The sequence below is a fragment of the Pungitius pungitius genome, chromosome 15, assembly GCF_949316345.1.
Source record: "Pungitius pungitius chromosome 15, fPunPun2.1, whole genome shotgun sequence".
In the NCBI taxonomy this organism is placed as follows: domain Eukaryota; kingdom Metazoa; phylum Chordata; class Actinopteri; order Perciformes; family Gasterosteidae; genus Pungitius; species Pungitius pungitius.
Genome location: NC_084914.1, coordinates 4,835,388 through 4,851,379, shown reverse-complemented (window position 1 = coordinate 4,851,379; position 15,992 = coordinate 4,835,388). Strand labels below are relative to the sequence as shown.

Here is a 15,992-nt window from a genome sequence, read left to right as displayed (position 1 = left end):
TGACGAGAATGAATTTAAAGGGGGAAATGCATAAACACTATTGACACACAACTTTGGTGGATTTCATTCACGTTAACACTTAAATTCACATTAACTTAGATAATATCTACTTATGAAGACACTTACCTGAGAGCAGAAAAGCGACTCGATTCATGTCTGCAGAAACATTGCACGTGGCAAACAAATCCAAAGAAAAGGTAAAGCTCCTTAAAGTGTGACCTCTACACTTGGCAACCCTCACGTTTACAAGTGGTAAACTGACTGTGTTACTGGAGAGCAACTTTTACCACAACAATTCTGCCACGGCTGTGATTCCTTATCGGTGAACCCGGTAACTTAAAGTCCAGAGTGTTGTCAGTGACCTGCTTAACGTTTCCGCTGCTTGTCTTTATGATGCCATCTGCATGCTCCTTGGGTAATATCAGCGACACGTTTTAAAGACTACCTAATGTTACTGTGGATGTTTCAGATGGCCTTAGAGACTAGGTTTTTGTATTCAACCACATTCATATGTCTTTGTAAATATGAATGTGGTTGAACTTTTACACGGAACCCTCGTACAATGAATGGACGGACACATTCAAACAAATAACATAAACTAAAGATTGCTGATGAATTTTGTACAAATAATTTGAGGATGAAGCTTTATTAAATCTTAACCCAATTTGAAACTCAGATATAAAAATTCCAGGATTATGAGGTACTCAAGGTTCTAGTTGCCATGCATGAGATCCACAAATCTATTAATAATAATAATAATAACGTTGTTCATTAACAGTCAAATAACTCTGGATATCAGAGTAGTACAACATCAATGTGCTCAAACACCCCAAAACCCATCTGTGTGCAGCTTGATGGTTAAACGGCCTTTTAATATGGTAATGCATTATTAATATTGTGCTCAGAAAAGCTTCTGGAGCACCAAACTAATAACATTGCAGCTTGGTGTGAACATCACCGGGGGCTAGCTGGTTCCAATTTACGTCCCAAAGGGGAAAGCTGCAGATCAAATTTGATGTTAATATCATTTAAGAGACAACACACATGAATTAACCCTCAGCGGCTGCAGGACCTGGCCGGTGGATGTCATCAAAGAAAACTTGCAAAAGCACGTCGTCTTTTTCTCTTCACCATTGGTGACCCTAAACATGTTTTTAAAGATATAAAATTTGCCAGGAGCATGTGAAAACAATGCTTGTTGCAATCTCTGTGGTCACAAAAGTTCATATTTCTGCACAGCCTTCTGTGTCAGAAAGGAGAATAACCAAAGAGGAAGTGAAAATACAAAATGCTATGATAGATGCTGGAGAACCAAACTCAACATGTGAATGCATCTGCCCCCAAACAGGATGTTGTGTTGCTACACTCAGGATGCACAACGTTTTCTCTTTATCAGCAACAGGGCAACATCTCTTTGCCCTAATAACCTTGCAAGTGTGTTCTTGTGCCTCCATACAGGTACCGCAGCATTTCTAGACCATTAAGTGTGGCATACGGCCACCTTTTCATAGGATGTATAGGAAGGCTGAACTTATTGCTTATTCCTTACAGGGCGGTTTTATCAATGTGGTTGCACAACGGTTGCTAAGGTGTTAGGGATGGTTCAAAGATCATTTATTGCCTTTCTGCAACACAGGATTGCGTAACCAAACGCAGCTGTAGTTGAAGCCTAATTCCAATCATGCAAAACCCGGAATAGAATGTTACTAAAGAGAAGTTTTGGGCTGTTTATGTCTCTCAAAAGTCAAGTTTTTTTGAGTTGGGAAAATAGGCAGCTCTGAGTAACTTTCTTCTCAGGCCTTATTGCACAAGAAAAAGAACAGAGCACTTTCTCAGATATAATGGCTCAACAATCTTAAGAATATTGAAGAGATGAATGAATGAAGCCATAGACTGAGATACATTGATCCATGCTTAGTGTCATGAATACAAATGCAGGGGGTTTAGTGAATGAGATCTTGTGTCCACAAGAACATGTCATCACTTAACAGGGCGCAGTTTGCTGTACGTGTCCATTTCAATGATGATTTTTTTTTTCACAATAACCACGTTTCTACATCCGAATGAGTGTCTTGTCAGCGAACCAATGTGCAATGTATATGACTATGTGACTGTGGATCCGCCACTGGACCAAAAACTCATGAATCATGCTGAGAATGAATCTCACACTCAGCATTCCGTTTCAGGACAGGAAGTCAATGGGGGCTTTTCTGCCATTCTGGGGATGTGACTTCCTTGCGAGCAGAACAGTTTGTGTCTGTGGGTTTGTGTGTCCCACCCCCATTTTTGACCATTCAAGAAATGTTGAAATTAGCCAATCTGAAACATGACACATCCTCAATGAGACGAAGGTATTAAGATTCCCTCCTTTTCATGTTCAGGCCCATTAGTCCTCTGCTTGCAATGCGTGGACAATGTCTCCTGCTCTGAGGCTTATCACAAGAATGCTCTCCCAGAGGATAACCCTAGCAGCCTTTGTGCTCTTCATCCCAACCTGTTCAACAGCAAATGGTACAGTATGCACCAAAGCTTTCCTATGTGTATCAATCGAATATTTCTTGGTACAGATGCAAAGATCAGCTAATCTGCATACATTTTATTTAGATTTAGATATTTTGACTTCACCAGAGGACTGAAGTCAAATCTTTGTTTATACTGTTTGGTGAGTTATGGTTGTAGGTTGATGTCTTTAAAAAAAAAAAAAAAAAAAGCTTTTTAAAAGAGCACATTTAGGCTCCAGGCTCCACAAGAGCAACAGCCTGATGGAAGGATGCTGCGAGTCCAGTCGGTCACAGTTTTAAAGATATCACCTAATTTCATATTTATTTTGTGACTGCATATGGTCCCCAACGACTTTGAGGACCATATATAATATATATACATTTATTCTTACGTCGTTTTACTCTCCTCAGATGATCCATTCATAATCACCAACAAAGCCACAGGTTTCTGTTTGGCGAGGAGGTCCAGCCGCTGCCTCGACATGCGCTGGACCACCGGGGACCGCCTCTTCGTGACCTCGACCAAAAAGTGCCTCGGAGCTCAGGGCAAAAGTGTGGGCAGCGAGGTCAGCTTCTACGACTGCGACGACAGCACCGCGCTCCAGAAGTGGGAATGCAAGAACGAAACGCTGCTCGCCCTCAAGGGCCAAACGCTCTACGTCGAGGTCAGACCCGACCAGTCGATTGCCCTCACCAAAAGCCCCGGGCCGAACAGCGAGCTCACCGTCACCGGGACGTCCAGCGGCGCGTGTTCCAGGACCTACCGAGGTACAGTATTGCAACGCATGAGACACGGTGCGCGCGGTTGGGAGGGAGGGGGGGGGGGGGGACTTAAAGTGATTAACCCCATCTTCTTCTTTTTTTTCTTCTTTTAGAACTTTATGCCATTGGTGGCAACGCCGCTGGTAAGATCTGCGCGTTTCCCTTCCAGTACAAGGACCGCTGGTACGCAGACTGCACGGCGTTCGATTCCTCCACGAGGCGCCTGTGGTGTGCGATCAATTCAAAGTACGAGCACGAGCTGTGGGGATACTGCCCGACCGGTTGTGAGTATGGACTATTTGCGTCCCTGCGAGTAATTGGACCATTTGTTTAGTCCTTGATGCGCACGAATTACGCACGGCTTTGCACGAACGACACTGTTGCCTTTTTCATGCACAGCCACCGAGCACTGGTCCAAGAACCCCGTGACGGGAGCCTACTACCAGACCAACCCGCAGTCGGCTCTGACGTGGGCTCAGGCCTACACCAGCTGCAGACAGCAGGGGGCCGAGCTGCTCAGCATCACCGACCCTCACCAGCAGGCGTTCGTCTCAGGTAACGTGACCTTGCGCCGCACCTCAGGCGGAACCATCACGCTGGGGGTTGGTTGGATGAAGATATGAAAAAGGGCACGTGCGGCACGAGTTAACTGTGTTGATCGGAACACGGAAATACTTATTATGTTGTACTGTTGTTTTATTTTTTTTTTTAAATCAATTGAAGTTTAGCTTGAAGTTTAATGCCCCGTATGAAGAAATAATACCCAAAGAACGCTTTACAATGACAGACAAGAAAAAAACAGACATGCAGGCAAAAATAAAGAAAAAAGAAGCAGACAAAAGAAACGGACAGAACACTAAGTTAAAACAATATGATAAAGATGGATACTTGGAAAAAAATGAAAATTAAATGTTTAAGGATACAATAGACCTTCACAACTGACAAGGATTGTGACTCTATAAAGCAGGAAATTAGGGATACACGATGATTACCAAAACTTAGCGCACCTATGGACCAAACCAGTATCATTGATGTTATTTGGTGGTTTATGCATTGAAATGTCCCTTCTGTTTTTTTTTTGTGGAATTGTTTTTATCCTTTGTGTATCCTTTGTGAGATGAATTCTGTCTTTCTGCTGACTGGATTTAAATCAATGAAAAAGAGGAACAATGTGGAAAAGAGGAACAATTTCTTTACTCTGTCCTTTTCCTTGTTCTTTGCCCCTGTCAACCAAATCAACACTCATCAACACAGCTCCATTGGGAGCAGGGAAGCATAAACTCTGGTTGGGGCTGGTCCTGGACTCAGAACATGGTTGGCATTGGTCCGATAGGAAGCCCTTCCGCTATCTGAGATGGGGCCCAGGTAAGAAGCTTCAAAGTGCTCTGTTGCACATTGCTGTAAGCAATGAGCGTATAAGATGAGAGTTAAACAGATTGTTACTAAACCGCTAAAGAAACAGAAAAAGATCCCAGTCTTCAACTGTGTTAATTCACCTTAATTTTTTTTCTTTCAGCCTAGATTTATTTCTGCCAGAACTAAACATATAATGTGTCTGCTGAGGGAAGTGGAGCATTAAGCAGCTAATGGGATAGGAAAAGACTTGTAAACCTTTTTAACCAGACAAAGCGGCATAAAAAACATTTTCTTTTGATCTATCATGATTACTTCTTCCATCTGTGTCATTTTTAGCTTCAGACAGAGATCTAGATTGTGTCAAATGTCCTTTTAAACATTCAATGAGATGTAATCTAAGTTGAGGTAAATAGGGTAATGTATCTGTTTTCCATTCATTTTCCATCATTAAAACAAGCATGTGCTACAACTGATGTTAAATCTCTCCAGGGCGCGGTGTATGTGTCTGCACTAGAAAAGGAGAAATCTCAATTTAAATCATCATCATCTCGTTTCAGGAAATCCGGCTCCTGATCCTGGCCACAACTGTGCATTCCTTGACGCTGCTGGGGAGCAAACTTGGCAAAGCTCAACTTGCGGCAAGCGACAGGGCTACGTATGCTACAAAGACGGAGCCCCACCGACTCCTCCCCAAAGTACAGAAACATACCCTACTCTATTGTGTTCTAGCCTCCTCTAGTCTCCTTTTGACACAGTCAGTCAAAAAAAATAGGGATTCATCCATCTTTTGTTTTTTCCGTCATCAGTCGAGCAGGGGTTTTGTGCAGCCCCGTGGATCCCTTACAACGGTCACTGCTTTCACCTCCAGCGCGTCATTCAAACGTGGGCTAATGCTCAGAAAGAGTGCCGCAAAGAGGGCGGGGACTTAGTGAGCATCCGCCACGTGGAGGACCAGAGCTTCGTCATCTCGCAACTTGGATTCGGTACGTGATGGACCGCCAGTCTGTTTCCCATGTAGACTGTTTTATCTTTTACATAAAGTGTGAGAATCCAAACAGCACAACAAGTAAAAAAAGTATATACGTGGAAGATGGAAAAGAGCAGTCATCTGAATAAACAAAAACATAAGCGCTATGTTCCTCAACCAAGTAGAACTTGAACAACACCTCTTACAATTGCCCATGTTTGCCAACGTTGGCATGTTACCAATAGCTCCAAAAACGTTGACATTGTCAGGTTGTATCCCATGGCCGTGTCCGCAGCATCCACCGATGAGCTTTGGATCGGACTGAACGACATAAAGACGGAGGGGCTGTTTGACTGGAGTGACCACTCCACCGTCAGCTTCACCAGCTGGGAGTACGGGAGGCCCTTCACCTCCACTGATGAAGACGACTGCGTGCTCATCAGGGGAGAGGTGAGGAGCGGCATGTTTTTCTATTGAATGTCACAGTGTTTGCAAAACAGAAAGCATGGCGAGTTCAAGTAATATCTAGTCCAGCCGTCCAATACATTCAATCTACAGGTAAACATGTGTTTTCTTCTCACAGAACGGGAACTGGGCCGATCGTTCGTGCAGCGAGAAACATGGGTTCATCTGCATGAAGCAGAGCAGCACTGAAAGCACCGGGGTTGAAGTGCATATGGATGTAGGCTGTAAATCTGTGAGTACACAAACAGCATTTGAGCATTTGGGCGCAACAAAAACCCTGAAATTTACTTTGAAAAGCAACTGTTTCACTATCGCGTTCGTTTGGACATGGGCTAAGCATCTACACCACGCGCTGCAGATAAATTGTCTTTTAAGAATAAAACGCATGTGTTGCATTTAAAATGACCAAACTACTCGGATCTGATCCGTGCCCGGCTTCCCACAGGGGTGGAAAAGACACGGCTCCTACTGCTACTTTGTTGGAGCAGAGACAAAGACGTTCGATGAAGCTAAAGAAGACTGCAAGATCTCAGGCTCCTATTTGGTTGATGTTTCAAATGGGTAATAGCATCTCGTGTTTTCATCAGCTGTCATTTAACCGAGTGTGGAAGCGGCGTACACGGTGAATCACACGATGAGACAAAAACATCTGTTAACATTTCCAGGGTGGACAACGCCTTCCTTGCCAGCATGGTGGGTTTAAGATCAGAAAAGTACTTCTGGTTGGGCCTCTCAAATCAGAAAAACCTTGATCAGTTTGTGTGGACCAACACGGATTCAGTGAAGTTTACCCACTGGAACGTAGCCATGCCAGGTAAGAGAGATGCAACCCCATCTTTAAAAAAGAACACATAAACAGAAGTCGCATCATTTACTCTTGACTGTTTTTTAAAATTCTTATCTTCAACAACACAAGGCTACCGACAGGGATGCGCTGCCATGACAACTGGCGTTTTGGCTGGACTCTGGGATCTGCTGCCCTGCAGCAACAAGGAGAAATACATCTGCAAACACCTGGCAGAGGGTTCAGTTGTAACCATCCCGCCACCGACTCAAAGCCAGCCCCAATGCGAGGAGGACTGGGTTCGAATGGGAACAAGAAGAGTCTGCGCTAAGGTACAACTAGAGGTCGACCTCAGATAAACACAATCACGTGTTACCTGCAAATACCACCGAAACAAGACCAGCGTCCTGTCACAATCCCCATAAACATTTTATGCATGCTGTTATGCATGCATTCTACATAAATGGTCATAGTTTTTTTATTGGGACTCCTTTTACTTGAGCTACATTCAACAGCAAAAAGATATAGTTATTGAAAAGCTAGTGAGGCGTTAGCAGCCAAAGAAAGATGGTAGGGACCAAAACAGAGTTAAAACAGAGCAAATTTTTAATTTACTTTACCAGGTAGTCTGGTACCTGCTTCATCTCAAATTAATGATTGGTCCATAACTGCCGGATGAGTACATAACAAAAATACCTTAATAACGTAAGTCAGTTTTCTATTCACAGCTTGTTAATGCTCCCCCCAAATGGCCAAAACACACTTTACGTGATTAGAAGTAGGTCAGTTTCTCTCATTGTGATTCACAAATCTAGGCACAGTTTTAGAAAGTCAGTAATCTACTCCACTGCTGTACTTTAATGAGACATTCCCTCTTGTCTTAAAGCTTTTCACAGGGCCTCGGTCCTCTGAGAAGACCTGGTTCGAGGCCAGGGATTACTGCAGGGCCATCGGAGGAGACCTGCTCAGCATTCACAGCATTTCAGAGCTGCATGTGGGCAGGTTGGTCATTTACTATTGGAAGTATTAAAAATCAAAATGATATAGTAGAAATATGGGCATGCTGGATTAAAGAAAATCAGGTTACATTTTTACACAGTTACACAGTAAAATATTTACTGTACTATTGAGGAATAAAATGAGCACTGCTTACTGTTACGTCTCGTCTCTACAGTAGATTTGCCAAAGCCTGGATAGGACTTCATATTCCTGACGCGGGCACTGGCTACGCATGGAGTGATGGAACCCCGGTGAGTTAGCTGTGCTCTTCTTTTTACGTCGGATCCGATCATCGCAAACCATCCCATCCTTTTGTTCCATAATCACATGTGTAACACTCTTGTTGTTTCCTCCTGTTCAAAGGTAAACTACCAGCACTGGCAGGAGGGAGAGCCAAACAATCATAATAATGATGAAAATTGTGTTGAATTCAGAACGTATTACGTGAATGATCACGGGTCTTGGAACGATGTAAACTGTGACAGTTACAATGACTGGATCTGTCAAATCCTTGCAGGTACAGCTCAGAAATGTGCAATGCTGTGAATGCTCATTTTTTTTTGTGTGTTCTAAAGAAAAAATATATGAATGTTTATCCAGGAATAATAGACTTGGATGCATCGTAGTTCATCCTCAACGATGCAAAACTCAAATTATCACCAACACATCTCCAAAAGTGGCAACACTATAGTGTTGATATGATAGGAATGATTAGATCTGTATCTATCTTTGCTTCATCTTTCCACTGACTAATTAAAATAGTAAAGCTAGTTGAGATTGGAGATGTTTAGTTTAGACATTATCCCACAGTACGAGATTCGACTCAAAAGAGACGACAAAGTGGAAGATGTGTTTGTGTCCTCTCTGCATGAGATTGACACCTGTTTGTGGTCTTACAGGAGTGACTCCAAAAATACCTCCAAATAATACTGTGGGTAAGTAAATAAACGCACACACACGCACACACCCTACCAAGTAATTTGACAGCTTCAATATTGAACACAAATTGTCATCACAATTCCAAAACCTTTGCAGAATATAACACCACTTCGGATGGTTGGCTTGTGTGGAGAGGGAGTCAGTACTTCATTAACGAGAACCCCATGCCCATGGAGGATGCTCGTCACTTCTGTCAGCGGAGGCACGGCGACTTGGTGTCCATCAACAGTAAAGACGAATATACCTTCCTATGGAAACAAGTAGGTGTTTATTTAATTTTGCTGCCCAACAATTCAACCTTAATTCATATTGAAAGGCCGTTTACCAAACCTAAATATTTGTGCTGTCGCGCAATTAAAATATTTAAACATGATTGTCATAGTTAACTAAAGATTAATCACAATTAATTGCATTCATTTCTATTCTGAATGTCCCTTAATTTAATTTTTCCATAATGTTTTCTTCATTTTAATGCTCATATAAACATGGAAAAGTGGATTGACTTGCTTTATGCAAATGTTTTATTTTACTGAAAAACAACATTTCCAACATTGCGGTACAAAATAAAATGATAAAGTGCACATTTCAGGTAAACAAGGACTCAGCCTATAGTTCAGTTAAACCATGGCTTAATATTTTCTTTTTTTCAAGTTTGCTGTGAACAAAGCAGTCAGGCCTTTTATTTCAGAAACAATGAACCGTAACAGTTACCAATAAAAGCTAAGCCAACTACTTCTTTGTTTCAGCCAGCTACTCAAACAGACAAGCCTGTTGACATTTTCAGACAACAGTCATCCATCCCTGCCTGTGGCGGCCTTTCTATCTTTCCAAGTTTTTTCCTTCCCAGATCCAGTCAAGGCCGTGGGTCTGGTCAGCAGGCAGTGGATTACGCACACTCTGTACTTTAAAGAATATATCCATTTATTTTGGCTTTACAAAAAGGGTGAACATAAACGAGTTGTAAGATTAAGCTATAAAGCAAAGTTAACCTCCGTAAACAAAAAGGTCTAAACTTGTACCGAGCCGTGGTCAAAAAACTGTATCCTTTTACCTGCCTATACACCCAACATTTGATTCCAGTTCCACTCAACCCTTTGTGGCTGGCCAGGTGACACCACTTTTAATTCATCCAGGTGAGACTAAACGAGCGGTCCAGGTGCTATGCATTAATGGGCTGTTCAGGTGACAAATCATCCTTAAGTGCAAGGAAATGACACTCAAATAATCAAATAAGGAAACAAATACAATTATGTAACACAAAAATGTTAAATCTGAAAGAATGTCCAAAACGGCTACAACACTGCCCAAAAGAAAACGTTAACTTGCGATAAAAATGTGTTTGCGTTAACATCGTTAATAACGTTTAACTGACAGCACTAGTAAATATAGGTCCTAACACTTGTGTGTATTTGTGTTTGTTTTCACAGATTTCAAGATCCTACGGGCTATATTACATAGGCTTGTCAGTGGATCTCGATGGGTCACTTTGGTGAGTATCAATGAATGTCCTGTTTTATTGTACCATTACTGCAGAATGGCAACACCTAGAGTGTTGTTCACACTATTTAATGTCATAATTCTGCTGCACTGTGCGTGCTTGAAGGTGGATGGATGGTTCTACAGTGGGGTTACAAAAATGGGATGTGGATCAACCCAGCTCTAATGCCTTTGATGAGAACTGCGTTACTATGATCTACTTCACTGGTGAGTAAATGCAAACTGACAAATGACACATTAAAGTAACAACCCCAGACATGTTGTTCTGGAAAAGATTCATCTGCTGCTCTGAATGAAAGCAGTTCTTGGTGAGATGATCTTTATTGTGTCTCCACTCTTCTTACAGGCTTGTGGCGTAATTGTAATTGCGGCAAAGAGCACAGGTTCATTTGTAAACGAGGAATCTCAGCACCCGTCAACACCACGGCGGCCCCAACGGTTCCGCCCAAAGGGGGCTGCCCACTCAAGTGGACTAAGTTTGACTCAAAGGTCAGAATTCTGTTTGACCATTTCCACTTCCACTCCTAAAATGTCAGTTCTCGACCAGTTATTCTGCCTGACGAGTGGACGTCGGCTCTCAATAAAGAGTGTTTGGGACTAAATGGATGTGTCCAAGGGGGATTTACCAAACTCTTACTCCATTACCGAGTGGTTAAAAAATTAAATTACAACTTGCACATATAACATGCCCTTTTTTAACCTGTTGTTGCAGCTATTCTTTTGCTACAACATCATTTTATAAATGTCTTGTGCTCTCTAATATGGACACTTAACTGGTCCCATCATCCAAATACTTTTTCTTTCTATTTATACACATTGCTATCTCCAATAACCAGAAGATATTGAAATAATATTGAATTAATCGCATTTATGTCATAGTTAACTCAAAATTAATTACAATTAATTGCACATTGGTATCTATTCTAAATGTCCCTTCATTTATTTTTTTCCCATAATTTATTCTTCATTTTATTGTTCTTATCATCATGGAAAAGTGGCTTGCTTTAAGCAAATGTTTTATTTTACTGAAAAGTAAAGCACACAGACAAATTTCTTAAGACCAAATAAGATGGTTTCAAAGCTTATAGTAAGAAGGTCAGTGTTAGGTTGTAGAGCAAAAATGACATTTGAATTTCTCATTTGCAGTGTTACAGTATCATCATTAACCGCCGGGTCTTCTGGGAAGAAGCGAGATCACAGTGCAGCAGCATGGGCGGATCCTTTGTCTCAATTCCCACACGGCGTGTGCAAAGTTTGTCCAACTGCTTTTTTAAACATTTGTATTCATTTGATTTTGAAAAACTTACATGAAAAAAAAATAAAAAATGAACTTAATTTCTACATTTAAAACTTGCAGCATTTCTGACCACAAAAATGTCTGAAATGGCAACCTCGGATCTGTGGATTGGTTTGAGTGCTTTGAAACAAGATGGATTTTACTGGAGTGATGGGAAATCAAGGAAATACGCCAACTGGAATTATTCTGTAAGTACACAAATCTTAGCTTAGTGTAGAGTTACTGTTAAACAGACATACAAACGTTTCAATTTTTGTTTCTCTTGTTCTGCTTGTTAGAAATTTCGACGTCCTAATGGAGACTTTTACAAAAGATGGAATGAGGTAATATATCCATTTTAAAGTAAAACAAACTCCTTTTTAGTTAATTAGGAAATACATACATTTTTGAGGAAAGCATCCGGCTAATCGTTCAGTTAATTAATTATTAATAGTTCATTATTAATTAATTAAGTCACTCAAACCGTCAAAATACTTGAGACCACTTCAAGTTTAAGCAGGTCAGCTATTTTTATATCTCATTGAAAAGATTTTGATATGTCCCTCCCCAGGAAGAATGTGTTATACTGAACAGCAACCCTTCCATTGGCGTCGGTAAATGGTCAATTAGGTCCTGCAATGAGACAAATGGATTCATCTGCATTCGAGATGTTGGTGAGTTCATTTCCTTTCTCTCTCTCTTTCTCTCTCTGTCTTAAAGAAATTATCTGCGGTGAAACCAAAAAAAGAATCGTTCAATTTGACCGCCACTGAAGAACGGCTCCACACTGCCCAAACCTGAAAACAATTGAAAGCCATCGATTTGTCCTGAATTTCTCTTAAACAATTATTTAAAAAAACACACAAAAAACATCCATGTATCTCTTCTCTCCACAGACCCAAACCTCCAGCCTCAACCAGAGCCAGCAGTCAGTGACCTCTACGTACCGCTGGGAAACGACAGTATCAAGTTTGTGAATAAAAATCTGACGTGGGATGATGCCAGGAAACACTGTCAGGGTGATAAGACCGACCTGGCTAGCCTGACAAACGATTGGACGCGAGCCTACGTGGAGCTGCTGGCCATGAAGCTCAAGGCTCCTCTTTGGATCGGACTGAACAAACAGGTGCCGGCTGACACAGACCGGGAGGACCGTACCAAGGGGGGGAAAATGAAATGAAAAATGTTGATCTGATCCATTCTTCCTTTCAGACAAGCGGTTATTTTAGGTATGTTGATAGCTTTCACCTGGGCTCTGTCAACTGGGCCGAGGGTGAACCAAGCCGAGACCGACCTTGTGTGTACGTGGACGAGGAGGGAATGTGGAGGACGGCTCTCTGCAACCGGACCATGAACAGTGTTTGCAAGCAGTCGACAGGTACGTCGTTAGTGGGAGACACGAAACCATCCAAGCATCTGAAGGTTCAAGAGATCACACTTTGCATTCTATAATTTACACTATTTTGCTCATGTCCTTGGCATGCTGGGGGGGGGGGGGCGCAATAGTGCTAAAATGACTTTGTGAATGGATCCAGGATGTGTCACAGCGCCAGTTACCCCCGCTTTAAGCAGGGTGAATAATAAGTAAGCGTCTGATCTCCTCACAGACGTGCCGCCACCAGAGTCAACAACCTTTCCGGGGATCTGTCCTGCAGAGATGTACGAGGAGTACATCCAGGATAACAACTGGGTGCCGTTTCGGGGTCACTGCTATTTGTTTGTCGCCGATGAGATTGAATGGGCGGATGCAGCGAGCAGCTGTGTCAGGCATGGTGAGTGTGTGGTGTGACAAACAGGGACCGGCGACAAGCGGCTAGTGCTCGTTAAAACCAGACTGCTTATCTCGTTGCTAAAGGTGGATCCCTGGCCAGCATTGAAGATCCTGCTGAGCAAGAATTCATCCAAAAGAGCGTGGACGTATTTCAGGATAGCATCAGCTCTTTCTGGGTTGGCCTGTTCAAAACTCATCAAGGTAGGATTACGCCCTTTTCCATAATAGTAATTAGAGTAATAGGAGTAAATGACTCATATTCGATTGCATGAAATTAAGTTTGCCGGATGACATCCTCTTAGTTTTGGTTCTTTGAGCAACACACAGGGCACATCTTGTAAAAGTGAAAATAGTATTACTTAACGTTTCTGTTTGGCCACAGGGGATTGGAAGTGGTTGGACAAAACCGTCATGGAATACATTAACTGGGGTGAAGACGAGCCGGAAAAAGATTTTGGACATATTGGAACCTCAAATGGGTTCTGGGGGACAGGAAGCAGATGGCACGACAAAGCCTATATCTGTAAAGCAGCCAAAGGTAAGTTCTCTAGCTTACGTGGAGTGAAAGGGAGTCATAGTCAAGCCTGTGTTCACTTTTTCTAAAAATATACAACTGTTTGTTACATAAACTCAACTTCCAGCCGCAGTTTTATGACCACTTTCCCTTCTTTTTTATTCTCTTCAAACAGTTATTCCCGTGGATCAAGGATCAGGAAACTCTGGTAAGTTACACCTTTTGAAACTCCTTGAATTGAGCAGAATTTGAATTATTCATTAATAAACATCAATAAACAAAAATGCAAAATTGACAGTTATTATAAAAAAAAGATGTAGTTTAAGGTAATTAAAAGGAATCTGAATCCTATTTAAAGCTCAACTGAATTTTAAATTGCCTTGACTGTGCTTGTGCAGAAGCGCACGGAGGTCAGAATCCCCGCCCACGCGTCCACACCAGTTTGATTGTTGTGCTCGTCATCACCCTCGTTTCCACGCTGGCGGTTGTCGCATTCTTCATCTACAAGAAGGCTCCTCGTACTTTGCCCACCTTCGACAACCCGCTCTACTTCGACAGAGAGCGATCCCAACCCGATGTGGTCGATACCAATAAACTGATAGAGAACGCAGAAGAAGAAAACCCCGAGCCTATCATATCGCTGTGATTCACCATCTATCGGGACACTGTACCGGTGCCCAAAACTGATGTATCACACGGGGATGCTTCGTTAGTGTTTTAGCTTTGTGTTGTTTTTTACTACAGTACATAGAAAATATATACTCAGTTATTTAACAATATGTCACACTCAAGTGTGAGTTTCAATGGAGTTGGCGATGTCTTACCTCATAGAAGAGAACAACTTAGGATGTGCCCGTAGGAATGAATGGTATTTGATTTTGTCTTTATATCTGACGGAATGTATAGAATTGATAATTGTTACATGTTATGCTTATGCTCACAAGATGCTGTTGATCGTCTTAGAAAATAAACCCACCGCCTGTCATTGGTAAATGAACATTAAACTTGGCACTAAAGGATATTTAAAATTGATTTGTATGTTAAGAAATTAACTAACACGAGGGATCAATTCACCATATTGGGGATCCCCACTATAACATATTAGCACAATACCTAAATATAGTATTGCAATTTTAGAATTTGGCAAAATGCAGAGTATTGTGTTATCAAACATTGTGAAAGATTGCATTTCTTTTAATAAAATTTTTTTTTTTTAATAAAGAAGATCTTGGCTTGTAATTTTAATGATGTTTTATAAGCTGCTTAGAGTTGTGTTAGAAAACTGTGCACAGGAAGGGATCCCCAAGTGTGACTTAAGTGACTTAAAAAGACAAAATAAAACAGAATCTGATAGGACACAAACTCTATCGTGGGCTTCTTCCAGTCCGTTAGGAAGGACCTCACTTCTGGTTCTGATGACTGAAGCCAATGCAGAAGAATCTCAGGTTGCAAAAAGAAGTCTGTAAGAAAATGACCTTACTTTTCACTTGCTTCATTACAGTAAAACTAGTTAGAATGTATTCAATGTCTCAATCACTCAGTCAAAGTCTTCTTCAATGCAGCATGATTGTACGCCATCTGCAAACGTTTCGTGTGGCAACCAAGGCGAAGTGAGCTCAGATTCAAGGCTAAAATAGGAGGCTCAGAGACAGCAATCACTCTCAACAAAACAAAGGGTTCTTTCGCTCTGGGTCCGTGACTCCGGTGTACTCCACTCAACGGATCCTTCTGTCCTTTTGGGGTAGAGCAGACGAGAGAGATGAGTCAAGGCTTCATCAAGATCTGTTTGATATCGAAGCAAACCCAAGTTTTGTTTTAAACAAAATCAAGTAAGGCATAAATAAAAGGTTATGATGTGGGTGGTGTTCCTTTAAATCAGTGGTCACTAAATGGCGGGCCGCGGTCCGTATCCCCTATGGAAAGGACTGGTTTCTGTTCCCACTGCAGCACTAAACCAGGAACCTGTTAAAACAACACCATGAGGCTCAATGAGCTCGGCCCTGATGCATTCAGGTACAGGTTTAACATCCCGGCAGGACAAACTAGAGCTTAATTCTCCCACTTAACAAAAAATATTTGTATATTTGCAGTCCCACATATATGTCCTTTGTTACAATACATTATGTGTTTTAGAATTGTATTGAATTCATTTGATTTGTTA

At 41.7% G+C, this 15,992-nt stretch overlaps 1 protein-coding gene across 1 annotated transcript; it reads left to right on the top strand.

Moving 5' to 3' along the window:
• Positions 1-2,323: 2,323 nt before the first annotated feature.
• On the top strand, positions 2,324-15,026 carry LOC119209696 (macrophage mannose receptor 1-like). Its single transcript, XM_037459186.2, has 31 exons — positions 2,324-2,511; positions 2,913-3,269; positions 3,377-3,547; positions 3,663-3,818; positions 4,518-4,628; positions 5,177-5,314; positions 5,426-5,602; positions 5,882-6,036; positions 6,170-6,283; positions 6,497-6,612; positions 6,717-6,865; positions 6,968-7,167; positions 7,722-7,837; positions 8,010-8,085; positions 8,198-8,351; positions 8,734-8,769; positions 8,870-9,033; positions 10,201-10,262; positions 10,377-10,477; positions 10,617-10,759; positions 11,417-11,522; positions 11,628-11,755; positions 11,846-11,890; positions 12,118-12,220; positions 12,443-12,672; positions 12,759-12,924; positions 13,154-13,318; positions 13,402-13,518; positions 13,700-13,855; positions 14,007-14,039; positions 14,230-15,026. Exons 1-31 carry the CDS (start codon positions 2,415-2,417, stop codon positions 14,475-14,477), a joined length of 4,290 nt encoding a protein of 1,429 aa, XP_037315083.2. The 5' UTR covers positions 2,324-2,414; the 3' UTR covers positions 14,478-15,026.
• The last annotated feature ends 966 nt before the right edge of the window (positions 15,027-15,992 follow it).